This window comes from Amaranthus tricolor, chromosome 4, assembly GCF_026212465.1.
Source record: "Amaranthus tricolor cultivar Red isolate AtriRed21 chromosome 4, ASM2621246v1, whole genome shotgun sequence".
Lineage (NCBI taxonomy): Eukaryota > Viridiplantae > Streptophyta > Magnoliopsida > Caryophyllales > Amaranthaceae > Amaranthus > Amaranthus tricolor.
In genome coordinates, this window is record NC_080050.1 from 8,515,857 (window position 1) to 8,535,498 (window position 19,642).

Here is a 19,642-nt window from a genome sequence, read left to right on the forward strand (position 1 = left end):
GATTTCTTCACATGGTTGCATCCAGTTTATGCCTTATCCAATTGCCGTAGCATTTTTCGTTAAATTCTTATTAATTTTCGTTTAATTCACTATTTTGACGTTTTTACCCTTAGTAAGTGTTGGTTCTTGTCTTTATAATTTGTCGTAGCATAAACTCAGATATAAAATATTGTTTTTTTAATCGCTCTCAATGCATATATTTACAAATATCAATAATTATAATAATTCATATGAAAATGAAAAACTAATAATAATAATAATAATAATAATAATAATAATAATAATAATAATAGCCCCAACTACTACTACTCCGATATAAGAGCTCCCAAGAAGTTGAACACCACATAAGAAGACGACAACCTTGAAATTTTCCTTTTCTTCTCCTTTTTTCTCACCTTAAATTTCACCATCATCTAGATCGTCTTCTTCTTCTTCTTCTTATTTTTCCACACTACAATTCAACAAATCTCCCTCAAATTTGGAGATGTCAATTAATTTTCTCTTCGTTCCAGAAATTTCAGTTGAATGATTTAAGAACATACAAGAGAAAAAATTTGATTAAGAAATGAGGTGTAAGAAGCATTTGGCAGACCTTAGTAGTACAATCGGTGTTTGTGCATCTTGTCTTCGTGAAAAGCTATTTTTCCTGATTGAAGCTCAATCTCAAACCAAATCGGTTCCTGATTTTCAAAACCCTAACCCTAATTACTCAAATCATAATCATAGCCACCATAATCGTCACCGGAACTTTCAGAATCAGCCTCAACCGTTGATTTTCCCTCGTTCGGTGTCTCCATACATCTCTCGGCGTAAGTCTGATCTAGCATCGAATTCAAAGCCGATTATTCAACGATTTTACAGCACTCCTCAAGTAGGACCTACTTTCGATCAACATAAGAAGAAAATTACCGGAAAATTTAGCCTTATTAAAAAAATTTTCCGATCTAAATCAAGCGTGAGTTCAACAGCGAACTCGGAGGTGAGTCCAGCTGAGTTAACTCGTTGGAGAAACAGAGGAATGTCGCCGGAAAACGAGTGGGATTACGAGTTGGAAGAAAGTATTCACGATTCACCGATGATGAAAATTCGGCCGAGTCCGGGACGAGTTAGACCGAGTCCGGCAAGGTTAGCGAATGATGTAGCGAATTTCGCCTTTTGTTTAAGTCCCTTAGTTAGGGCTTCCCCGGCGAGTCGGTACAATCGTGGAGGTGGTGAACCAAGTTTTTCCGGCGAAATTAGGGTTCCGGCGACCGGGAAAAGTAGTAGTTGTCATGAAAAGAAGCCACATTTGTCAGAAGCGGCGTCGTTTTGTGGCAATCGATCAAGGAAACTTGCTGATTTTGGCAGAATAAATCGGAATCGTTGACTTTGACTGTGTTCCCTGCATACACAACCACTCAATTTCATGGAATTAATGATGGTGATTAATTGATTATGAATATGATCATGAGTTTGACAATCAGCGTAAATTACGATACTGCCCTTTGTAGTTTTTTTTTTTAAACTTTTATAAATTAGTACAATTTGAATGTTGATACCAAAAAATCACTTGTAACACATTTTGCCCTTGTACATTATTGAAGTTTCACTACTCTATAAAAAAGAGTATTCATACTTCTATTATCTTGTTCTGGAGTGGAGATTTAAATGGTTTGGTACAAATTTCAAGTATATACATTTTGAATTGTTTAAGATTTATAATTAAAATTTGATATGTTGTGGAGTAATAAAAGTGCATTGTTAAGTGTATATTTATAATTGTTAATATTAGTAGTTATCCTAATTCCAAACTTTTCATATTACTTCAAATAAAATAGCCTTGAATTCTCGACACTTACGGTTGCGAGTTGCGACATTAAGAAGTTTTACTTTGAATCAAAAATATTGTATTTTTTATTCATTCACGCTGAGTTGGACACTTAGATATGTATTTGTATTAATTGTTAGGTATAAGTTTTTAAGTAAAGTTAAAAGAGATGCTTATTTTAAAATATGTTATGATTTTAATTTTTATGAATATAAAAACAGCCTGATATTTTTATTCTGAAATAAAAAATATATACACAAACACATTTAGAGAGAGTTGAGCATGTTCAAGAAATCTAATTGGAACATGACCCCTTAAATTAAAAAGCCTTAAATTGCACTTTTCTCTTGTTTCATAGAATTATATTTATATTAATGACCTATATAGACATTAGTTTGATTTAATTTACATTATTTTTAGTTTAATTAATATTTCTAGACCCTAAAAATTTAAAATAATGTAAATTTAATAGAAATGAAATAATTATTTATGTAATTTGTTTCTCCGATCGATAGTAAATACACATCTGTCATATGGTTTAGAGTAAATTCTTCAATAAATTTGCATTGGTTGGCTTAAGTGTACCCAAAGTAAGGTTATGTATATTGGGGCAGTTGTTTTGAAGGCAAAACAAATTATTTTCATTTCATATTTCTTAAATTAGAAATGTTTGGTAAGCTTTTTAGTTAACTTGTACTCCTATTTCATTTTATCCATCGTATTTTTGAATTAGGAGTGTTTCGCAAGCAATTTTGTTTATTGAACTTAATTTTGATTTATAATTCTAACTCCATTTTAGCTATATAGCATGTATGGACTTGATTTGAGAGGGATAGAAATTATATAATTAGTCGTAAATTTAGACTTTTTAAATTTAGACTTTTTAAATTTAGACTTTATATCAAGTGAATTTTAAAAAGTCAAAGTTTAGTTTAGCTATAAAGTCAATATTGTACCTACTTTATTTTTACTAGTACTATTCAATTGTTTTTTTATTTCTTATGATTTAATTTTAAAATTTACCTAGCTCTGGCGCGTGTTAGTATGATATTACAATTTTTTCATAATTTTACAGACTCAATCGTTGAGAAAATCATTTAACTTTTTATAAGTTATAATTTTAATTATTAATTTTTTTTTCTCTTAATTATTTCGTATCTAAAACATACTTCTATTTGGTTATACACACCACCAATGAAAAAAGGCAAAATAAAAGAGTAGACTTTTAATTTTGGAAAAATTAACTAGAACAATTTAATCTTTGTTTTGATGTTTCTACAATAATACTACTTATTAATTAACTATAAATAATTTCAACTTTAAGGGGGCATTTTTCTAGGGTAAACCCAATAATTGGATGACTTGATGTAGCACGTTTTGTTTATTTTTTAAAAAAGATAAATTAAAATAAAATGTCAAAAAAAAATTGTAAAAAGAATGTTGAATTTTTTTTCAAATTTTTTTGTTATTTAGAATTTTTTACGTAAATTTTCAAATTTTTTTCTAATTATACATTAATTTTCAGATTATTTTTTCTTAAATTACCTACTATAGCAGATCATTAAGTTACCCAAATTTACTTTAGATAAATACTTCTAAAGTTGGAATTATTCATTGTTAATCAATAGATGGGATTATGGTAGAAAAATCATAAAAATGTTAGATTGTAATTCCAGGTAATTTTTCCTTTAATTTTTCAAATAACCATGAAATATCTTAAGACATGAAATAAACACAATAAAAATGTTAGTCTTATTTTTGAACTCATGGTAAAATAACACATGGGAAGAAAATAAAGAATTGAGAATTTAAAAGTGATAATAAAATAGAGAATAGACAATTGAACTCCAATTAATTTAATTACAAAAAATAGATTGATGTCTAAGTACAAATTTATAAAATTAGTAGTTTTTGGTGTATATGCATTATATTATATATGCATCTACTCCCTATATAATATGGTATTTCAATTTTGTAGCTTGAGTCATTGGATTGATTATGTCATAACCTACCAATACCGTGGCTTTTCTGTTGTTTTTGAAACTTTATTATCTTATAATCTTATATCTCACCCTATCTACAATTATATTATTAATAATAATTAAGACATGTAAGTTATGTGAAAGAGAAATATACTGAAAGCTTATTGGATTTCATAGAGAAAGTTGCTTTCAGAAAGAGAATTCTCCTTCAGAACTTTAATTAGTTGATAATTTCATATTAATTTGATAATATTTTTATGTCATCATAATGATCATTTCGACTTAAATAAGAATTTACCTAATGAAGTAAAAAGAGAGAAGCATGACAAATCCTATAGGTTAAATTGGAACATGAAAATTAAATATAATAAAGTAGCCATAAATATTCATAGATATGGATGTATGAGTTAAAATAAACACTAAAATATAATATATTTTTAGTGGGATATATTTAGTAACATTTAATTTAAATTTCACTATTTTAAATTTCGAATGATTATATAGTGAACTTAGTGACATTTATTAGATCATTTAAGAATAATAAAAAAATAAGGAAAATGATATATACAGCCCTTAAGAATCTTGTATTTAATTTATATTATTTTTACTTTGGAAACATAAGCATTTAATTATATTTTATTATTTTGTCATTTATTATTTCTTGGGAAGTTAAAATCATTATATAAAATAATTATTGTTTTTCAATTTCTAGATTAGATTCTCTTGAAAATTTAAAATTATTAATGATAAAAAGAATTTGTTAGTTTTTATGTACAGCCGTAAATATCATTACCCAAAAAATAATACTAAAAAGTTTTTCTCGACATAGAATCTAATGACATTTCTCATAGATGTCACTATAAACTATGTAGACTATAATAATAATTACATATGTCACTAAAGGTCAAATAAAATGTCAATAAATTACTTTATAGTAGTGCTTAAAATAAAAATCATCAATAATTATACTAAAAATATAAACCAATGATATTTTTTTTGTTATAATTAAATCTTATGTTGCAAAAAATTAATTTTGTTGTTGTGACATTCATATAAAATCTTATTAGATCGGTTTCAATGTATAGATTTTTTTTTATGGGTAGACTAGGAATATTATATCCCTACAGACTACAGGCAAGAGGATCGGGGAAAAGAGAATTTATCCTTTCTGTATGCGGAGGAAATGAAACTCGAGGTGAAAGGAAAAACCCTGAAAACTAGGTTAAGATATATTCTCCTCGATGTATACAACTTTAGTATTTAATATTTATAATTTTTATGAATTACATTTAGACTTAAATTATGTTTTAAAAACTGAAAAATAATAAATATAACCAAAAAAATTAGTCAACTACTTCTATTTAATTCAAAATAAAATTTTTTTGGTTCTATGAAAACATAAAATATTACTGCCAACTAGTTTGCTTTGAATTTGATGGGGATAGGGTGGAAATTTAGCATTTTAATACCCTAAAAATTTTAATTAACTATTCATATTCGGTTTCGAAAGAATTCCTACCAAAAAAAGTATGACAAATTTGGTAGGAAAGAACAGGTAATAATTGATAAAATAAAGTTGAGTTGGATAGGGAGAAAATTTAGCATTTTTAGTGTTAGTTTATAAAAACACTATTATATATATATATATATATATATATATATATATATATATATATATATATATATATATATATATATATATATATATATATATATATATATATATATATATATATATATATATATATATATATATATAAAATACGAATTTGAAGAGTTAAAAAACCAATTTATTTTTTAAGAACTTAACCTATTTTTAAATTTATTTAGGAAAATAAAGTGCAACGTAATTAATTCTATCCCCTTCAATTTAATATACTCCACTTTGAAAGACTGTAAGAAGCCGCCATTTGTCATTTTTCAACTTTTTAAATAGTATTTATGATATTTTGATGGAATAAAACAAATAATATAAATATATATTTTGCTTGAATTAATTATAAGGCACTTTAATTATTCATATGTCTTTCCTAATTATGTTTAAAAATATCCCACGATGAAATTAATATACCACAATAGAAAATAAATGTATTTTTTGAATGTATATTAATTTGTTGGGCACTTTGATATTTATTAAAAAAAAAAAAATCATAAAAAGAAACATAATAGTTGTATGAGTTTGACAACATTCCTTGGGTTGCAATATGAATGTAGAATTGATTATGTTCCCCCATAGTTATCAATTATCATAGTATAATCTATAATCTTTTATGATGGAATTAATGGCTTTCAATATGAAACATAACATGAGAAAAAATGTGTGGGACCAAATAAATATTGAATGAGATTAGTCCCACTCAAAGCAATTCGATCAATTTGTGCAAAAAATTGTGAGGAGTAAAGAGAAGCAACAAGAGAAGTTGGGTTATAGGAGATACCCACTCACCTTACTTCCATTTATGACTATGCTTCTTCCGCGTTCTACCCATTTTGTTGTCAATTCAACTTTTTTTTTTTTTTTTTTTTTTTACAAATTCATAATCATTTTTATTACATTTAGTTTGCAACTCTCAATAAAGGTCTAAATATTAATTTATAATTAGTGAGTAGAATAAATTGTAAGTGAGTTAAATAAATAAGTAGATTAGATTATAAAAGAAAATGAATTATAGATGAAATCACAAGATAATGTGGAGTCAATACAAAAATTATAAAGACTAAAATAATGCAAAATAAATGAAGAACATTAAACAAATATTAGGTGCAAAATAAATAAAAAATAAGGATTGTCATACTATTTTTGGCATATAACTATATTGGATGGTCCAGCCCCCTCATCGAGAAAGTTGGCTTCGCCACTAATAATGATATGCCTTTCATTTAAGGATACTTTAAGAACTCTAAGAAAGGGATGGCAATTCGGATCGAATTCGATTCGATCCGAGGAAAATAATTCGATTTGAGTCCGAGGAAATGGTTATCCGACTCCAACTCCAACTTCACAATCCGAATCCGAGTTAGAGACGGATCGGAGTTGGACCTTATTAAAAATTCGACACTCCGACCCGACTCCGACCCTGAAGGAAATCCGACTTTGAATTTGACTTTTAACCCAATATTTTGTTTCCTTTAAAACTCTAGATATGACTAATTCAAGCTCTCTCTCATACTAATTGTAATTTTCAATTTTGAAAAACTACTTGGTATTTTTATTTAAATCAATCAATCAAAATACGACAAATCAGATCAAGAGAAATAAAATACGCAAAATCAAAATGCGAGAAAATTTTGTTAAATTGTAGTATTAGAAATATTTCTCATGTTAAACTTGAATTCAAAGTACATAATTTTTTTGTTAAATTGTATTTGAAAAATATATTTTGTTAACTTCGTATACTTTAAATCATTAGTACAATATCACAACGATAAAGTTTGATAATAATCCGACTCCGTTGGAGGTCCGAAAGTCCTAGTCGGGGCAAACTTGGAGTATGCATAATCCGACTCCGAGTGGAGGTGGACTGAAAAAAAAAAAGTTCGACTAAAATCCGAAGCAAAGTCGGAGTATGTATAATCCGAGCCGAGTCCGACCCATTGCATCCCTACTCTAAGATTTCGTTTGGTAGGTGCTAATAAATAATAGTAATGAGAATGAAAAATAGTGTGTAATTTTGGTTGAAAAACTCTTGGGTACTTTGATAGACATGCTTGACCAAATTCAATCATCTCTTTTGCTTCATAGAATTCATTCCAATATATTACCATTGAAAAATATGGTAATAGATAGTAATGAAAATTTATAAACAAAAAAATTTTTTTACGATCAAAATTTCATCATTAAGAACCACATAGAACTTTTAATGAAATTTTAAACTATAACAAAATATTTTAGTCAAAAATAGTGGAAGGCTTTATTGAATTCATAATTCATATACTTAAATATTGTATTTAAGTCTAAAGCCTTTTTGTATTTTGATGTACAACATAGGATGTTATGTTTCAATGGTCAATACTTTAAAAAGTTTTGGTGTACACAAATGATAAAAAAGAGTTATATATATATATATATATATATATATATATATATATATATATATATATATATATATATATATATATATATATATATATATATATATATATATATATATATATATATATATATATATATATATATATATATATATATATATATATATATATATATATATATATATATATATTACTAAAAAGGTGTCTACTTTTAGGCAAAAAAATATGCAACTTTTTTTTTTTAAAAAAAGTAATTTTTCTTTAAAAAAAATGTAACTTTTAAAAAACAAAAGTCGTACTTTTTCGATAAAAAAGAGTAACTTTCAGAAAAAACATATTTTTAAAAAACACTTAAAAAAAGGGACAAAAAAGTGTTGCTTTTTACACATAAAGGTGTTACTTTTAGTAAAAAATGTGCTACTTTTCAGATATTAATTATCAAGAAAAAATTGATAAAAGTAAAAAAAATGTTATTGTTTTTACATTAAAAAGGTGTTACTTAAGACAAAAATTTATTACTTTTAGACAAAAATTATTACTTTGTATTTTTTTTCAAATATTTTATTTGATGGTAACCTTTTGTTTTTCCAAAAGTATAATTTTTTTATACAACAAGAAAAATCTTTATGCGTAAAAGTTACTCCTTTTTTATAAAAAAATAACACTCTTTTGTCTGACAAATTAATTGTCACAATTCCCATATAAGTTTGGTTCTTACTTACTGCACCCCCCACACACACATATATATATATATATATATGTGTGTGTGTATATATATATATATATATATGTGTGTGTGTGTACAGATACATACATACATATATATATATATATATATATATTTATATTTATATTTGTATATTTATATATACATATACATATACATATATATATATATATATATATATATATATATATATATATATATTGTGTTTTTTGTTTTATTTTAGTTGTATATTTAATTAATTTAATTGATTTTTGTCGAATTTAGCTCAACATATATTCAATATCTAACTATCTTAGATCTTAGTATATACTATGTTCATTAATCTTAATGACATGTGTTATAATAGTTATTTTTATTTTTGTTCTAAAAACTCTAAGAGTAAAAAGACAAGTATGCAATACATTAGCAAATATTTGTTTTCAAAAATATTAAGCAACGTATTCTTTATGATTTTTAAAAATTCCCCATTATAGAAATGTATTCAATATAATTTTATTTGATTTATTTATAAAAAGTAATGTGGGGTAGCATAATAAGGGATAGGATAAAAAAACGAGGGCTTTTGCGAGAAACTAGGGGTTGCCTCTGTTTCTGCAAAGATGCGTGAAAATAGACTGAGATAGTTAGGGTACGTGCAGAGAAAGACTTTTGACGCATCCATAAAGATGATCGAAAGCATCATAGTGGAGGATAAGAGATATCGAGAAAGACCTAGGCAAACATGGGAGTGACAAATAAAGAATGACTGTCATGACTGACACCTCTTCGAGGACTCGACCAGGGAGGGATAGTTGGAGGCGGCTTATCCATGTCTTAGACTACTGATACTCTTTCTCTTATCAATTGGTGTTCTTCTTTTTGCCTTTGCCTGTTTACATAGCATTTTTTATTTGTTTTTACCTAGTTATTTTTTTTATTTATATGTATATTATTTATTTATATGTAAAGTTTTTTAAAATTTATCTGTGGATCTTTCTCGAGCTGAGGGATTCTTTGGTCACACTTTTGTTTATAGTATGAGTTGTCGTCTTCTTCTTCAAACCTTAATTATAGTTTTTATGAGCGAGATACACTAGGAATGATAATGATTTATAAAAAATAAATAGGAGAGTCAATATAGTAAGTATATATAATTATTCGTTTAAATGATAGATGATAAATTTTTAAAAAAATTTTATGTATGCCTTTATTTGCTTTCAATTCTTTACACAATATAATAAGATACCATTATAATAAATTCATCAAAATTTCCTTTTTCTCCTTTTCACATGGTGATATGGTGGGAGGCGCCTAGTATATAAATGCCTTAATCAATTAGTTAGGTATGTAGAGCTCATAAATCTTCTTTCAATTCAAGCCTATTTGAATAATGGCCCCACATATAATTTCTATTTGATTTATAATACTCTCTTTTGTCACATTATGCCAATATAAATTGAAAGCTCTTTTAAGTTTTAATGGGTAGCACAAAGTGGGGATCATTATTTGTTTGGACTTATACAAGTAATCTTCCAATCTATATCACCAATCCACCACTATTAATCATATTGGGTATCCAATTATGTATTTGATTAATTGAATCTAATACCAATCTTGTAATGTGTATGCTTTAATTATTTATTTTTCAATAGTTTTTGTTTTATTTTCATTTGATAATGTGACAAATATTTGTACACGGATTGCAACTTTGGAACTATAGAATAATATCATCCATCACTCAATAAAATGAATTTGGTATGCTGGCTTTTGTCCACTTCTTTAATTTTTTTATTCTATGTATTTTGTCCAAATTATACAATATTTTCTCTATCTATGAAATTATGATTTTTTATGGTGTAAATATTATTAATCTATATAAATGAAAAGAATAAAATAAAATAGGAGTGGATGAAAGGGATGAGCAATTAAGGTGTAGAAAAACAAAAAATTTTTAGATAAAATTAAAAGAAAGAAAGTAAGATCACTGTTAAAAAATAATACAAACTAAAATAAACAAACTAAAATGAAAAAAATGGTGCATTTTCATGTGGACCACAAGACTATGGTATATGTTAATGCAAGTGCCAAAACACTTAATAATGATGATGAATTTAGCCACTTAATCGAACATGCCTTAACTTGTACTTTGGAGAGGAACGATGAGGATGTGTCGTATGTGAATGAATTAAGGTTTGAAACGATCGATCATGTGCTTAATGTGAGGTAAATGAGGCTTTAAGGGTGAAACCACATCTTGAACTAGGCAAGGTATGGCATGAAAGTTGCTCGAACAAGGCAACACGAAAATAAAGTCAGAAGTGGGTTGGAGAGGTGTGCTCGTATATGACGCTAAAGTGCTCGTTCGAGCACATTGAGCTGCATCAAACTGGGTTCTAAACTGAATGCTCGTTCGAGCACTTGCCTAGGATTCTTTTTAAGACGTTTGAGCTACGACATGGCACTAATAGAGCATAGAATTCCTTGTTTAATTGCTATGTTTATTATTGGTTATTGTCATACTTATTGTGATGGTTAATGTCGATGTTTATTATGTGGATTAATAGTGAGTAATGAAGAGGTTATATAATGATGTATTCTTTCTCTATAAAAGGATATATTATTCATAGAACAAATCATCACAAACACACAAACTTGTGAGAGGGCTGATTCAATTGTTAGAAACTTAAGATTGTTCTTAATTACTTTATTCTAGTATTGTGATCTTGAGAGTTTGTTCTCAAGATAAGGGAGGTTTATTATACTTATATTGCTGAATCAATTATAATAACACTACATTTGAGGGGGAGGTATCCAAGATATATCTTGCTTATAGAAAATTAAGGACAGGGTCTGGGGAGGGAAAGACGGCGGCAACTCATACCTATAAAGGAGAGCGCGGCCAAAGGAGTCCTTCGACTCGAGGAAGATAAAGAGACGTAATTACACGTGAAAGATAACTTAAAGGCCTATAAAAATAAAAGTAGAACCACTATAAAAAGAAAACAAAGAACTAATAGAAAGAAAACGATAAAAACAAGAGGTTAAGGACAATCGTTGCCATCATCATCGTACTACTACCCAGTGTATTTCGCTTATAGAAAAAAACTAGAGATAGGGTCTGGGGAGGGAAGGACGACGACAACTCATAGCCATAAAGGAGAGCGCGACCAAAAAAGCCTCCCGGATCGAGAAAGATAAGCAGACGTATCTACACGGGATCATTACCAATAACTTGAAATTGGTAGATTGATGCATTGCTGGCTTTTGTCCACCTCCTTACATGTTTGAAATTGTATACTCTATTCCCCTAAAAGGAATCATCTTCATACATTTACTCCAAATTTGGTGATTTGTAATCATTTTTTTAATTTTTGGATAGACCGAAAAAATAAACTATTATGTGAAATAGGTGTTTATCGTAAGTCTAGTAGGCATTTTTCTATTCCAGTAAATAGTTATTTCATATATTATAAACATCAACTTCACAAACTCTAAACATCTACTACACATAGTATAAAGTATATGTGTTTAGAGCACTCCTAAGTGTTTATAGTATTTATAATAGGTGCTTATTATATATAAAGTACATGTTTATGATATGTGAAGTAAGTATTTATGGTTTATGAAGTGGTTGTTTATAGTATGTGAATTAGAGGTTAATCTTTTTTCGTATACTTTTAACCATTTTATAACAATTTAGACTGGCCCAAAGAAATGGTCAAAGAGACCATCTTTTCCAATAGTGTATGATTATACAATATTTTTCATTTTCTTAGTGGTTTTAATCTTCAAAAATTCTTAATCAATAATCGTGATTTGTAAATCATCACAAAAAAATAAAATAATAATAATAATAATAAAATAAACAAAAACAAAAAAAATAAATTAAAATAATAAAACTCTCACTCTATTAAATTCTACTACATAAAGGTAATTTGTAAACCTCATCAATAACCGTTATATACTAAGATTTTTTTTTTAATCTCTTAGGGAATATATTGAAGTGGACTTCTCTAACACGCTATAGGTGAATTTTGCTACAATTTATTGAAAGCCTTGACCAATAGATTATAGCTAATAAAGTAAATTTTTATCTGCCAACAGGTTAGAATTAGAAACCAAATTTATTTACAATCTTTAATCAAAACGTTAACCCTTCCACAACTGATTTACCCTATCATAATATTATTTTAAATACCTAATTATTTTGAGAAACCTTAAAATAAGAGTTGAAAAAATTAATAAAAATAAAAACCTAATTATAATAAGTGACAAAATAAATGGGTATTCACATCTCAAAAAAAAAATAAAAATTCATAGGCCACAGCCACATGATTAGTGGACCTTAATCATATGATAATGATGCGGCATTATATATCATTTGACTAAATTAAATCTTAACAGTGTGTAATGTAATCATACAGCAATCAATCAGTGATTAGAATTTAGAATTATGTATTTGTGTTCCGCAGCAGATGCATTAAGTTATGCGGGCCAAAAGCTGTAAAGGGCCCGCCCGGATAAAGCTTGGCATAGTCCGGTGTGGTATCTAAGTATTTGGATTTCGGAACCTGCAATGTTTGACCATTTTATCATGAGATAAATACGTATAATCAGCTTATTTTCTAATTATTAATTAATTTAAGATAGCAACTGATTAGTCTAAAGTGATAGGAGTAATAATCAGCTTAAGATATTATCAATGTTTTAAGTGGTTACTTTATGTTTATAATTATTTACTTTTTTAGATTGTAAATAATTATGAAAATTATAATTTATCACTTTAAAATTAAAATTAAAATTTTAATATTATAAGTGAATATTTTAAGATTACAAGTGATTACTTTACCACTGTAAATGTAAATTAAGTCAAGCTAATAAAGATATTCTCACCTTGAGACCATTTTTTTTGAGAGTTTGTGATTTTAAATTTAAATAGTAAGATATTTTAATGCTGAATGAAAATTCTTATCTCAAAACTAGTTTTCATTAAAAAAAATACAATAACAACACAAATAATTAGTTCTTGATAAAGATAACATGGATTAGAAATCCGTATGGATCACATAATTTGATCAAAGATTATTAATTTTAAAAATAAGTACATTATTAGTGAAGTATTTCAAATAACAATTTTTCCGCAACTAATTTTATTAATATTTATACTAATACTAATTATAAAATGAATGAGATTGTTGGTTATTTATAAATTTTATAAAGCTCTCTATATATAACTCCGTAAATATTCAAAATGACTCTATCTAAGCTAGGGGCTAGATCAGAAAGATATAAGAGTATCATGCTATTATGTACTTTTTGGCTCACCAATTCCATTCCTTGGCCTACATGAGCTAGCGCAAGTCTATCGGCTCAAGCAACATGGTTAACACACTATTTTTCGATTCATGAGTTTACTCCCCCTTCATTTAGATATGGTATTGTATCTTTAAGGAGCTAACAAATTGGGTACAACAAAGTATTTTCTTTTGTTGAAAGTTTTATTTAGTGTTACTTGATTTACTAATTTTCCCACTAATTGAAAATTGAAAAGGCACATTATAATCGATTTTTGGTATTTTTCAACAATTTTGAGTAGAGGTGTTTATTCAAGTCATCAGCTTAATTTTGGGCCAATTGTTTTGGGTCCATTCAAAATCGGATTTTGTGTCCACACTACTTTTAAGTAATTGTAAATATGTTTTTAAATCGGATCATCAAATTCAGTTATAAGGTAAGGTCAGGTGAATTTCGAGTTGTTGGGTTTGTCTTGAACACCACTAATTTTGAACGAATCTCGTATTCCAAAGGCAAATAACCGATGAATTATGTTACACCAATTTTATTGGTTCTTTTGACCCATTTGCTATAGATTAGATGGATTAGTATGGAATTTCAGCGAAAATTTGAAAAGAATAAGCCAATTAGTATAAAAAAATTCAAAAAATAAGTAATTTCTAAACTTAATTCTTAAAATAAGCATTTTTTTCCCATAGCACAGGTTAAGGGTTGTTCGCTGTTATTAACAGCGAACAAAGAAGCTTGGTAAAAAAAAGGCAAGATCTTTGTTCACTGTTAGTAATAGCGAAAAAAGATTTTAACCATTTTTTCTTTGTGCGCTGTTATTAACAGCGAACAATTACAAGGCTAATTTCCTTTGCTTGTCCAAATTTTAATTGCTATTTTCTTGGGGCATGTCAATTTTACAAGGCTAGTTTTTAGACATTTAATTATTGCGGCTATCAAGTTTATATAATTGAATAAAATCACCCTTAATCCTAATGATTATCAACTTTCCTAACTTTTTAGGAAATAAAATAGAAAATTTAATTCTAAGTTTTTAATTAAAATAACATTAGGTAACTTATATAATTGAATGAAAATTATCCTTAATCCCATTATTATAAATTTTTCTAAATGTTTAGGCGATAAATAGGGAAGTTAATTTAGGTTTTTAATTAAAATCATCATCATCATTATACCAAGTGTATCCCGCCCATAGAAAACTATGGTCAAGGTATGAGGAGGGAAAAAAGGCGGCAATTCATATCCATAAAGGAGAACGCAGCCAAAGAGTCCCTCGACTCAAAAGATCAAAAGATATTCCTGCAATGAAAAGGATTGGGTTGAACTAAGGCTAGCTCCGCAAGCCTGTATCTTATTACACAAGATTAACCCTTGAACAAAAAATACAAAAAGGGAGCATATAAATAAAATTAATATAAAAAGAAACCGATAATAATAGTAATAAAAACGAGTAAAAGCCAAAGAATAAAAACACCAACAGGTAAACGAAATAGAATCAGAAGCCTAAGACATGAATAAGACGCCTCCAACTACCTCTATCCCTGGTCACGTCCTTAGAGAGGTGTAACTCGTGCAAGACAAATTTTATCTGTTCCTCCTAAGTTCTTCTAGGTCTTCCTCAACCCCTCTTACCCTCTACTATGATGCTTTCTATCCTCCTCACGGAAGCGTCAAAAGTCTTCCTCTGCACATGTCAAAACCATCTTAATCAATTTTCGCGCATTTTTGCAGAAATAGGAGCAACCCCTAGTTTCTCTCTAATCTCCTGGTTCCTTATTTTATCCCTCAAAATGTGGCCATACATCTACCTCATGCGCATTTCTGCAACTTCCATCTAATGTTCAAAAGTTTTCTTTACGGGCCAACATTCTGTCCCATACAATGAAGTAGGCCTGATTACCACTCGGTAAAATTTACCTTTTAACTTGGGAACTTCTTATCACATAGCACCCCTATGGCTGCTCACCACTTGAGTCAGCCCGCTTGTATTCGATGAGTAACATCTTCGTCAATATCCCCATTACTCTGAATGATCCAAATATCTATACTTGGTCGTACTTATAAGAACTTCTTCATCGATGGACACCTTTGTCTCCCCAATCGGCGTTGTCCCACTAAAATCGCATCATAAATATTCTCTCTTTGTGCGACTTATGCGCAACCCTTTACCCTCTAAAACTTTCCCCCACTCTTCCAATTTAATTAAAATAACTGTATGATTAAAATTTAAAATTTTTAGGCTTTTAATTATTAGAAAGCTACAATTATCAATGTTCTATAATTGAATAAAATCACCCTTATTCCCATTATTATCAACTTTTTTAATTTTTTAGGTAATAAAATAGAGAAGTTAATTTTAGGTTTTAAGTAATCTAACATTAGGCACTTGATAAAATTGATTTAAAATCATTGTAAATCCCTTAATTATCAACATTCCCAAACTTTTAGGAAATAAAATAGGAAAATTAATAATTAAAAGCCTAAAAATAAGTCTTGTGAAATTGACATAGCCCAAGAAAATAACAGTTAAAATTGGAACAAGCAACTGAAATTAGCTTTGTAATTGTTCACCGTTACTAATAGCGAACAAAAACCTTAACTTTTTTGACCAAGCTTCTATGTTCGTTGTTAGTAACAGTGAACAACTCAAACCTGTGCTCTAGGGATTTAAGTTTATTATGAGAATTAAGTTTAAAAATTGCTTATTTTTTAAATTTTTTATATAAATTTACTTATTCTTTACAAATTTTCTAATTTTGGGTTCCATATGTTTAATAAGATCATATACAATAATACAAGCAACATTAAGTACCAAGTCGAACCTTTCAAAAAAAAGTATCAAGTCGAAGGGCAACATACAACGGCATTCGTCAGCCACAGCTCAATTTATTCAGGGAGGCTCCAAGTACAAGACACTGTCGGCCGTTGAGGACTTGAGGGAGAAGTAAGGTAAGCGGTAAACGAGGGTCATCGGAGAGGATAAAGTAATTTACGTACAATTCTTAGATGAAAGTATAAAAAATCCCTTGTTTCTAAGAAAAATACTAAACATCAGTAAATTACTGCAAAATCAGCAACAAATCTAATCCAGCTTGAACACTAAACTGAAGCAGTTTCAAGCAGCAACACTAATACTTCATTGGATGTCTACAACTACCATTAGTGACTGAAATCATCTACTAAATTTTTCATTAGTGTTTAGAAAGAACACCAGCTCCAAATAACAAATTCCTCCTCGAAAACTACAGTAACGAAAAATCAGAGTCAGAGATTATGTGATTAGATTTAGAACGCGACGGTAGAGATAAAAGGTCTGCAACATTACCGTCAAAGAATAAACTGGAGTAGATTTTGTAGGAAGAGTCTTCAATGATCGGAGTCTATTTGAACTTCCATTTCTGCCGATTAAACCGAAAAAACTAAGATATGTTTTGGCATAAGAAAGTAATATATTTGGGGAATTCCGTATGGTAACCCTGAACTTTCAGTTTCAGCTTTTCCACATGGTAAACAAAACTTTCACCTTAGATTTTTCCACGTGGTAGACAAAGAGGAAGTTTTTTTTATTAACTTTACGTTATTTTTACCCAACTTAATGACATTTTTTTCAAAAAAACAAACGTCGTAGTCACCATAATTGACCACAAATTTCAAAATCCAGTCGAAATAAGTACTTAATTTAACCAAGAACTTAACATTTGGCCTACCACAAGGAAAAGTTGAAAGCTCAAGATCACCACATGGATTTTAAAAAATATTTGTGAAAAAACCAAAAACTAAGGGTCACCACGTGGAATGTCCCAAAATATTTTCCAGTTCCGGATGAACTTACTTTTCCTCGGATCTTAACATCTTTGTGCTTGCATTGATATCCCACAGCTTTACCGTGCAGTCTGCTGATCCCGAAGCAAGAAGAGAGCCTTCACCACTGTTGCAGAAAAATGAGTGGAATTTAAGCATAGAAATGGATTAATTTTCCTGCTGTAGAAAGGACTAGTTCTGTACATGAACATTGTTGAAGAATGCAAACTAAACTTGCCTGAAAGCTATTGTCCATACACATGATGTGTGACCTACCAAAGGGGTAATGCAACGACCACTAGCCAGATCCCACATCATGATTGCACCGTCTTCGTCACCGGATGCCATATATCGTCCGTCAGGTGACATCGCCAAAGACAATATCATACTCCTGTGACCAATGAATATCCTTGCACATTCCCCACTCTGAATGTCCCATAACCGAACTGTTTTATCACTTGACCCAGTGGCTATGTAATTACAGTTTACATGCCATCTGACGCACTACATGAAAAGTATATGCAACATCTCAATTTCACATAGCGGGGACTGGAGAATAAAAACTGAATAAAAACTGGTGTTTTTACTACTTTAACAGGAGAAACCCCTCTCGTATCAATAAGAACCGCCTATGCACACTACACCACATACAATAAAATATACACGATTGAAAAAGCAGGTTAAGAATGTAACAGAAAGATGAATTTAAAATCTAAGTACTCACATCAACATCTGACAAATGGCCAGCCATGATTCTCAATGGCTGAATTCTGTCCATGGACCAGATCCTTGCTGTTCTATCATGAGAACAAGTAGCAAAATAGTGTCCATAGGGGCTGAACTGTATATATGAACAACATGGTCAAGACGTTACCAGTACTAATAAATGAAGTCTGTAATTTATGGAAGTATAAAGAGAAAAGAAATGCATATTGTGAGAAGCAAGTGAAAATTAATATTTTAAAGCTAGCAATTGACGAACACATCAATCCACAGAAACATTATTTACCTGCACGTCCCATACAGGGTAATTGTGACCCTTGTAGCACACAAGATTAGCATTTAGTTTGGTGCTCCAAAGTCGTACTGCAGTTTATTAATAAAAATGTAAGAGAGAATGAAATGGAGTAAATCCAAACCATTATATATATAAAGGCACAAAAACTAATCAAGGCTATAATGAGGAAAGCACCAGTTGAATCTGCTGAAGAAGAGAGGATGAAATCTCCAAGGGGACTGAATGAGGCTGAATAAACAGGACCAGAATGACCCTGAAACAAAGTATAGGGTCTTTTGCCGTCGTTTACACCAAAACTTTGCTCATTTCCAGCAGCATCTTTTTCACCCTGTAGAGTAGCTACAACCAGCAGAAGGAAATTTAATAAATCACGATTGAAATTAAGTACATGAAAGCAGACAAAAAAGAAAATAATGAAATGAGGTTGTGTTTGGGAACAAGTATTTCAATTCAAATTGTAGATTTCAATCATGAAATCATAAATAAGAAATTAGAGAATGACAAGGTTTAGAAAGGTATTGTCATACCTCCTATAGTAGGGGGAGGGGAAGGAGCAGATAAGGAGACAGTGCTTAAGACACATTATAGGAAGAGAAAGAAAGCAACAATAAATGACACATGTAAAGAAATATAATTGAGTAGTTTAAGTCTTGGTGATTGGCTTAGGCAGTAGCCGGTCATTAGTAGGCTGTTCAATGTATAAATAGGGACTATTTTGTAATTGGAAAAGATTATGAAGTATTTGGAATAAACTGGAGTTGGCAGTACTCGAAACTTGCCCTTTATATTTCACAAAATTCTCTCTCTTCTCTCTCTTACTCTCTAATTCTGTATTTCACATTCTTTCTTGATTTCATTGGAAAATAAGCATACCTGGGTGTATCACAGGTATTTCCCAAATTCTAAAATTAATTACTTTTAAAACAACTTTAGAATTGGGTCAAACCTATTTTGAATATTTTTGATTTTTCTAAACACTAAATTTTGAGCCA

At 29.1% G+C, this 19,642-nt stretch overlaps 2 protein-coding genes across 2 annotated transcripts in view; one reads left to right on the forward strand and one right to left on the reverse strand.

Moving 5' to 3' along the window:
* The first annotated feature begins 330 nt into the window (after positions 1–330).
* Positions 331–1,614, forward strand: LOC130809725 (uncharacterized). Its single transcript, XM_057675503.1, has one exon. It carries the CDS (start codon positions 566–568, stop codon positions 1,364–1,366), a length of 801 nt encoding a protein of 266 aa, XP_057531486.1. The 5' UTR covers positions 331–565; the 3' UTR covers positions 1,367–1,614.
* A 14,600-nt stretch (positions 1,615–16,214) lies between these two features.
* The window catches only part of LOC130809721 (transcription initiation factor TFIID subunit 5), an 11,205-nt gene continuing 7,777 nt past the window's right edge, over positions 16,215–19,642 (reverse strand). The window contains exons 13-19 of the mRNA XM_057675499.1: positions 18,825–18,989; positions 18,642–18,718; positions 18,357–18,473; positions 17,871–18,136; positions 17,664–17,759; positions 17,157–17,229; positions 16,215–17,073 (exon numbers count right to left, since the gene is read on the reverse strand). Coding sequence (XP_057531482.1) covers positions 17,023–17,073; positions 17,157–17,229; positions 17,664–17,759; positions 17,871–18,136; positions 18,357–18,473; positions 18,642–18,718; positions 18,825–18,989 — 845 coding nt within the window. The 3' untranslated portion in view covers positions 16,215–17,022. The remainder of the gene's footprint in view (positions 17,074–17,156; positions 17,230–17,663; positions 17,760–17,870; positions 18,137–18,356; positions 18,474–18,641; positions 18,719–18,824; positions 18,990–19,642) is intronic.